The 8,606-nt window shown below is 48.2% G+C and overlaps 2 protein-coding genes across 2 annotated transcripts; one reads left to right on the forward strand and one right to left on the reverse strand.

Annotated features, from left to right (window-relative positions):
* Nucleotides 1–273: 273 nt before the first annotated feature.
* On the reverse strand, nucleotides 274–3,454 carry LOC121673286 (BLOC-1-related complex subunit 6-like). The gene is given in 5 exon segments (XM_042046477.1): nucleotides 274–2,888; nucleotides 2,890–3,013; nucleotides 3,015–3,274; nucleotides 3,276–3,341; nucleotides 3,392–3,454. Coding segments are annotated over 5 exon segments (1,122 nt in total). The 3' UTR covers nucleotides 274–2,279.
* On the forward strand, nucleotides 3,264–6,020 carry LOC121673289 (proline-rich nuclear receptor coactivator 1-like). The gene is given in 3 exon segments (XM_042046482.1): nucleotides 3,264–3,766; nucleotides 3,768–3,834; nucleotides 4,432–6,020. Coding segments are annotated over 3 exon segments (822 nt in total). The 5' UTR covers nucleotides 3,264–3,452; the 3' UTR covers nucleotides 4,873–6,020.
* The last annotated feature ends 2,586 nt before the right edge of the window (nucleotides 6,021–8,606 follow it).

The following is an 8,606-nucleotide window of genomic DNA, read 5'->3' on the forward strand; positions in this document are numbered from 1 at the left end:
GTTCAGAAAAATATTAAAAAACCAAACCCAAACAGCATAATTACTGCTTTCTTCATGCTTGCAATTCAGTAGTCAGTCATTCCTTTTTCATCACATGAATGACATCACTGTCAGAAATTATTGCCTGAGGACCTAGACTGAAACCAGGTCTGCAATCACATTAAAAGGTCTTTGTGCAGATGCAGGAGCAGAATCTAAATTAGCTTTCAAATTATTTTCCCAAATAAGAAACATAATAAGTGAAACACTTCAACAACAACTAATCACTAACAATTAAAAACATAAAAGTAGTAACTTTATTCTACAGACTTGACAATTTTAGTAGGGAATTAGCATTGAATGAAGATGACTGCAAATGAAACACTATCAAAATCAAAAGTGTACTGAAACACTTTAAAGGCTTCACCTTAACTTGTGTGAGTGAAGAGCAGCTGTACATATGTGGCTACACAAATAAGCTTGCAGGTCTTTCCTGTACATTTCAACAGTACTCACAAATTGCGCAAGATCAACCTTTGGTGTTCACTCTTGGCATTAACCAAACACACTTAGCAAAACTACTGCATTTGCATAACAGACAAGTTCAAACTTTCCCAGGAGTAACAAAACTATTAAAAGTACAGCTGTTGCTGTGGTGTTAAGGAATCTTTAGTGTCTTCTAGGCCCATGGGATGCAGCAGCAGTTAAATTCTTTTTTTCTCCCTTAAGTTCTGTTAGGCCTCTGGTCCCCTTCTGGAGCCACAGCTACTCCCCAGCAGACAGTACCAGAGAGCCCTACCGTGGCACAGCCCACTTCCAGACTTCTCCTGTTGCTATGGCTACAAGGCCACACATGAAATACACCCCTATGCTGAGGGAAAGACATGGCTGTGCCGAGGGGTTCAAAACAGGCCAGAGACTGGCATCATGCAAACCAGAGTGGCATTAACATGAATTATTTTGTTACAATTCACTATTGTCTGCATGCAGAAGCACGGGGTATCACAGTGTCTATCCCTCACTCGGTGTTTTTAATGAGATGATGGTGAGGCAGCAGGTCTGCCCATCATGAACCTGTCTGCTCTTCAACCACAGGTACAGGACTTGAGCAGTATTTCCGGCTACCTTAATTCCAAGTTTTTTAGGAGCCACTGGTCACCAAAAGCACCATTACACTTACACAAGGTCACAGTGATCGTTTCTCTGCTGAATCTTGTTACAGGGACATTTGTGTCCTAAATGGATTGCTAAGAGCATCACCTAAGAGGCTTGTTGCATAGGAACCTTAGCGAGTAGAGAATTCAGCTACTCTCAGGTCTCAGAGGAAACACTCACTGATACAGCAAAATCATTTCTGCACAGTGATGCATATACAAAAGCTTCAAGTTATATAAATAAATTATTCCAAAGCAGTCATTTTATGTCAGTCATACACCCACGTAATGTCATCATGTATTCATATTCCTCATGTAATTAGGTATTTTCCCAAGTGGAAAGAAAAAAAACCCCAACAACAAAAAAAGCAAACCACAAAATAACAGGATCATTTCACAGTGATGCCATTTAAACTTTTACACTGTGAAAACTGTAAAGATTGATAGAGGCAAAGCACATTTCATCTGAAGGCTTTTATTTAGAACTTTGCTTATGGATTTGTTCTAATCTGAATCTCCATTATATTCCATGGATTTTATATTCTTCTCGGAAAACAAGTGTCTTGGCTACAAGTATTAAATTTACTCTTATCTTAAAACTGTGTCCTGTAAGAAACAGCGGTGTTCTGCGAGTTTATCTGCTGAAACAGCATAGGTGGCAATTACTCTTCAGACACCAAATCAACTACAAATAAGCACATATGCCTGTAAGCATCAAGCAGGTACTCACAAAAATTTTGAACTTGATTTAAAAAAAAAAATTAACAGCTATCTTTAATTAAGACTGATTAGTCTCTCTTAGCCCTCAATAAATAGAAAGCGTAAGGCATGTGGAATCCAAATTCTTTAATGGAGCTGAAGCTAAAAAGCACCATCTGCCATTTACCCCGCGGTTTTCAACCGGGACGTTTTCCTTCATGGGCCGCAAAAATTTCCCTTCCTCCAGATCAACACAGGCGATCTGGCCACTGATGCCGGCAGGTCACGCACGGGGGACAGCGAGCAAGGATGTGCAGATGAGAGCTGCGGACGCCGTGAGCGGTGGGGCCGCCGGAGAGAGAGCATCAACCCCAAACCCCCGCTGCCGGCACGGGAGGGGCGGCGGCGAGGCCGCGGTTCTCCATCCAGCACCGGCGGCGGGAGCAGCTACTTGCAGAGGCCCTCCAGCCGCTCCAGCGTGCCTTTCATATCACGGATGCGCTTTGCCAGGGCGGGCACGGGCTGCATGGCGCGGTCCAGCTCCTCGCAGCGCGCCACCAGTGCGTACATGGCGCGGATGCTGAGGTCGGCCGCCTCGCCCAGGCTCTCCACGCCGTCGCGGTAGGTCTGGATGCATCCGACGCTGAGCGCCGTCAGCGCCTGCAGCCCGCAGTGCACGTTCCGCAGCAGCTCGTCCACCTGCGCCGCCACCTGCCCGGCCAGGGCCACCACGTCCTGCAGCGCCCCGGGGTCGATGGCGGGTATGGAGGACCCGCCGGCCCCCGCCGGAGGCTCGCCCCGCGGGGCGCCGCTTAGCCGGATCCGCCGCTCCAGGTTGTTGGCTACAAACTGGGTGAGGCCCCCCTCGCGCAGCACCGTCCCCTCCAGTTCCAGGGCGCTCGCCAGCGTCGCCCGCCGCCCTTCCGGCAGCTGCCGCCCCGCCGCCGCCGGCCCTCCGCCGCCAGCCAGGCTGAGCGCCTCCAGGCTCCGCTCGTCCCGCCCCCGCCCCTCCGGCGGCGCGGCGGCCGAGCCAGGCTCCTCCATGGCGAACGACGCGTGCCCAGCCGCCGCCACCGCCCACCGGGGGACGCGCCGACGCCTGTTTACGTCTCCCGCGATTGGCTGCGGGGCGCGCGGGGCTGTGGCCTCGGCTGCCCGTGAGGATCCCGATTGGCCGGCGGAGCGCCGCCCGCCTGCCGCGCACTGCGAGCCCGTGACTCGCAGCCGGGGGCGTGCCCGCCCGGATGGGGCGGCCCCAGGGGAGGCGTGGCCCCGAGTGCTTGTGTCGCTTCCGATTGGCTGGAGCGGGGGCAGAGAGGCCGCCGCTCCGCCGCGATTGGTGGGTCGCTGCGGGGAGGGGCGGTGCTGGCGCCATCAGCGCACGGCGGTTGGCGCGGGGGCGGAAGTGGGCGGGTCGCGCCCGGGTAACAACACTGGGACGCCGCTGGCAGCTCCCCTCACTCCCCCGCCATGTTCTCCTAGCGGCTGCTCTGGTTGTGCTACCACTTCCTCAGCCCGTCACAAAGCCCGGGCAGACCCTCCCCAGCAACCCGACCTACTCGTCCCTGCCTGGGCTCGACCCCCTCTCCCCGGCACAATTCTGGGTACCCACGTTCCACCATGGTCACCACCACGGCGCCGCCGCCCTTCCTGGCTCGGATCTCGGCGGGCACCGAAGACCCACGGCGGCTGCCGCCCTCCGCCCTGCTCCAACGCCTCCGGCGCGGGGATAGCAACTGCGAGAACCAGCCCAGCTGCTGCCTGGCGGGCCCGGGGGGCAGCGCCCGCCCGGCGCTGAAGAGGGTGCGGCGGAGGAAGGGAAAGATCCGGCCCGGCCCCGCAGGGCTCCTGCCCAGCCGCTACCAGCAGTACCAGCAGCACCGCGCCGGGCTGGGGAGAAGGACCCCGCTGGGAACCGACCTGGTGACGGACGCCCCCCCCGGAGGAGCCCCCCGCGCCTGCCCCCTCGAGACCCGCGCCCGGCAAACCCCTCAGGAAGGAGGTAAAGACGGGGCTGCGCTACTTCTCCTCACTTCTCTGTTCCTCCTCAGCCCTCTGCCGGTGCCCGGTGAGCCAGGCGACCGCTTTCCCATTCTCTCGGAGTGGTGGGGGGGGGGGACAGCGAGCGGGGCGCCCCCTCCTCGCGCCCCCTCAGAGCGGTGAGGGGGGGCCCGGGGGGAGGGCGGCAGAGTTTCCGTTACGCTCGGACGGGGCGGGGCGGGGCTGAGAGGCGAACCGCGGGCGGCGATTGGTTGCCCGGCGCCCACCAATGGGCGCCCGGCGCTGCGCCCCAGCAACAAGCCGGATTTAGCCCTGCCGCTGGCTGCGCGCCAGCCCCGCCCCGCGCCCGCTGAAGGCGGGACGTGCGTGGCGTGCAGCGCCCCATGGCGGCCGGGGGGGGGTCCGCGCCCTCAGGCCGCCCGTGCCGGCCGAGCGGTGGAATGAGCCGTGAGATAAGCGAGGAATAGCGGGGAGAAGGCTTTTCAGTACTCCTCCGCGTGCCTGAGATGGCCCCCGGCGCCCCACCAAGTGTCGGGGTCGGTGAGCGAACGCAGAGGAGAGGGCTCGTGCTTGACGTGACTATTCTTTGTCTCCGCAGTTCTTAAAAAACAAGATGGGAAAGACAGAGAAGGCGGCCGTCCCCTACGGCCAGCCCGTTCACAGCTTACATCTGTGTGAACAACCAAAGATTAACAGGCAGAAGAGTAAGTGTAACACGCCAGTGACGAAGATCGCCTCGGCGAAAAAGATCGAGAACTTTTGGCAGGATTCTGTGTCGCCGGAAATAGTTCAGAAGCAGGAGAAAAAGCCACTTAAAAACACAGAGAACTTCAGAAATGCCAAGTCCAAGAAACCTATCACCCTAAATGAAGTGAGCCAAAAAGAAAATTACGCTGGGGCAAAGTTTAGTGACCCACCATCTCCCAGCGTCCTTCCAAAGCCTCCCAGCCACTGGGTGGGTGGCACAGCTGAACTATCTGACCAAAACAGGGAGTTGATGGCAGTCCATTTGAAAACTCTCCTAAAAGTTCAAGCGTAGTTTCCAAGATCTCTTGAGTAATTGGCAAAGAAAACTCCATCCAGGAAACTTAAACATGCCTTGTTGCAACAGAAATTGCAAAAGACTGTCAAGTCTTACCACATTTAAAAAAAAAATACTTGTATTATATTTTTTATGGTTGTGTAAATAGTGTACATCTTGTATTATGTGTATATTCTTGTTCATACTTTGAGAGGTACATTTTAGTTTTGTTATGAAAGGATGTATTTTGCACTGCCTGATTGGTAGATGTCTTGTATATAAAAAATGGACAATTTTACGTGTGTGCTTGACACGTGAAGACTTGACTTGCTTTGCACAAGGTAATGAAAATTTTGGAAGGAGACTACAGCTTTCTGATTAAGGTTCCAGATCAAATGTGAATGTTCTATTCATGCACTACTGACAATAGTTTTACATTCTGTCTCCCAATCAAGTATAAACATGGAATTTTCATACAAATGTGAAGTTTTGTCCTCTGCTCTGGAAACTATCTGGGATTCCTGTTCATCTGTTTGTTTTTAAAATTAACTGGAATTTGACTGAAATTCCAACCCACCAATTTGAGCACTGCTGATTTCTTTAAAGAAGTAAAAAAAAAAAAAAAACCAAAAAAAAAACCACAAAAAAAACAAACCAAAAACAGAAAAAAAAGAAGGAAAGAGCAGAGCTTTCTGCCTAAAATCCAATTGGTCACTAAAAAATTAAATAAAACAATTTGGCCTCCCCTTAAGCATGTCTCTGTTTTTCTTTGAGTGTGTGTCTGTTAATTCAAGTATGTGAATTTACATTGATTGCCTTTTAGTGCATTACTAGAAATACTTTGTCTTTTAACTGAATCAGGCAAAATTAAGAGATTAAATAGCTCACTAAGAATTCCTTGTGTTTAAAAAAAAGGTCACGTTTGTGATGAGTCGTTTTAGGTTTGTTGAAAATTGAGATTTCAAGCAAATTGGGCAGTAAGATATTCATACTGATGCGGAAATGCTCCTTAAATGTTTTCATAGTAAGTTGCTATTAAACTAGTTAACACTGAAAAGTAGCAATGGCAGAAAATGAATGGAGCAAGTTGAATTTTGTATTTTTCACCAGATTTGTCTCTTGCTCATAGTTACGCTGGAAAATACATTCCCCTGACTTAAAATTAAGGAGTTGTATTGTGGATTAGTCTGACAGGCATGTTGAGGAGGTAACAAATTTACAGTTACTTTCCTAATCTAGTGTTTAAATAAGATTGATAGACTAGGAAATGTGAAATTTACAGTATCCTCCAGTATCCTAGGAAGGGTACATGGGAAGAAATGCCTGTTGTCTCCAGCTGAGATGGCTCTGCAGTGTGAATGGTGTCCGCAGAGATACAGATTAAGCAGCGTTAGGTGTGTTCACGCTGCATGGGCTGCAGCTTCTGTCCGGAGCATCACTTCATTCCATGCGGGGCAATTGGCAGGATTCATTAGTACAGTCCTGAAATGAGGTTGGTCAAAAGCTCAAAAACCAAGGCAGGACTTTTTGGCTTGCTTATAGACATCGGTTATGTAGTTGCAAAATTAGGCTATTTAACTATAGATGTTCTAAATTAAGAGTTGGTACAAAATTTTTGTTCACCCCAAAGAATTAGAGATTCACTGTCTTGCAAAAAAGACCATATTTGATGTACTTGAGGTCAATGTGTGGCTTCAACAACCCAGTTTCCTGCCTAATCTAAATACTCCATAACTTAGTGTCCCCATCTTCTCTTCTAAAAATGAACAAAGCTCCTGGTTTTTTGTTTGTGGGATTTTTTTTTAAATGAACAGTGTTAGGGCAAAGAAAAATTCCACTGGAATCTTGCCGAGGATGACTCAAGGGCACTCTAAGTCCCAGTTTGCTATATTTGGTAAATGCTGTATTGATCAGCCGTTGTGCTTTTTTTTACCCCGTTTTTTGCTTTTGCCTGAGTGTCACCCGAGTGCAAAGCAAAATGCTTTAACAATTGCCCATAGCTTTAGGCAGTGGTTAATTTTGTCGGGTCACCGTGAATCTTGCTAACTAGCTTGACAAGAGGGAGTTTCCATCAGCCCTGTGGGTGGGTTGGCATTATTTAGAAGGAGGTGCCCTTTTTCCCCATGATTATTATCTCATTAAATGTCACACACCTCTTTGTTCCTGCCCTGATTTGCCAAGACATCTCTCAGGGTTAAAGAACTCGTTAAATGTTAATTGCCAATAGTTCTCATCTCCTCAGTTAATTCTTTCCAAGCTGGTGGTTGAGACTTGGGAAGTGTTGAAAACTTAAAACCTGCCATACCTTGTTGGACCATAAAGGGTAAGGTGACAATCTGGTCTTCCTAAATGATAGGTAAAAACCCAAAGCTTATTTAGAACACGTCTGTTTCAATGATCTGGCAGAAGTGTTGGGGCACTTCATGTTTCTGTCTTCCTGAGATCTTTGGGCTGAGCCCCTTCCTGCACAATGGACTGATTTGTGTATTAGGCCTAAGTGCAATGTGCACTTCAACATGACCACCTGAAAATCAGAACGTGGTAATTTTTTAGGACCATATTCTGCACTTCATTTGTCACTTTCCTGCTTTTTTTCCTTTATGTTTCTACAATATCATCTTATGGGGATTTTTACTCTCAAGATTTCCTTCACTTTGACATATTCTTTATCCAAGTTCCCTGAAGAGGAGCCATTGTATTACATGAACATAGTCTTTTTTGAGTTCAGAGCCAGCAAAACATTAGTATCATCTTTGGAGGACTTGTTTGCAATGTAATATAAAGACTTAGGAAGTGAACAGCCTTTAAGGAAGAAAATGAACAAAATTAGTGGATGTGTTATCAGCTAGTCATGTGTCTGCTGTACAGAAATTAAAGAAGTTGCTTACTAAATCTTCTGAAGTCATTAAGGAAACTGACCGCTGACACTTCAGTTAGATAATGGAAATCCTTTCTGTTTAAGTCTAGTGCAATGCTGTGCAGAACTGCAGGGGAATCAACTGAGAGTTAACTACCACTTTACTTTTAAACAGTTAAATGTTACGTATTCATGGTCCTGAAAAAATAGCTCTCATGGAGGACAGAAGTATCTGTTGTTGGGTTCTTGTGCATAGCTAAGTCTCAGCCCATTAGACAGCTTCATTAATAATGGCTGACTTGGTGCTCTACTGAAGCTAAAATGCTTCTCCCTCCTAATGCAACAGGAGCTAGAAATCCTGTGTGCATTTGAACACTATTTCACCAGGATCTCCTCAGAGATTTTGCTGAATTCTACTGAATTCTTAAGCAATCTGCATATGAGACTGTAAATTTAATTTTATTTCATCTGATTAATATTTCATCCAAGGCGTGTCATTTTAAGCAGTACTTTAATTACTTTCAGATTATATTTTTTTAAGCTTTTGCATTATAGAACATTTGATAATCATCACACTTGAGGATTTTTTTCTTCTTCAACCAGTTTTGGAATCAAGTATTAGATTAGATTATATGAAGCCTGAAGATTGTAGATTATGTGTCATTGTAATTTTGAAATCAAGTTTACCTTTATTTTCTACATAGAGTCATAGAATCATAGACTGGCTTGGGCTGGAAGGAGCCTTAAAGATCATCAAGTTCCAGCCCCCTGCCATGGACAGGGACACTCCTCTAGACCAGGTTGCTCAAGGCCCCATCCAATCTGGCCTGGAACACCTCCGGGGATGGGGCATCCCCAGCTTCTCCTGGGTAATCTGTTCCAGTGCCTCACCACA

The sequence above is a fragment of the Corvus kubaryi genome, unplaced genomic scaffold (genome assembly GCF_017639235.1).
Source record: "Corvus kubaryi isolate FWS band 111438036 unplaced genomic scaffold, C.kubaryi_AGA036_p1.0 65328, whole genome shotgun sequence".
NCBI classification, from domain to species: Eukaryota; Metazoa; Chordata; class Aves; order Passeriformes; family Corvidae; genus Corvus; species Corvus kubaryi.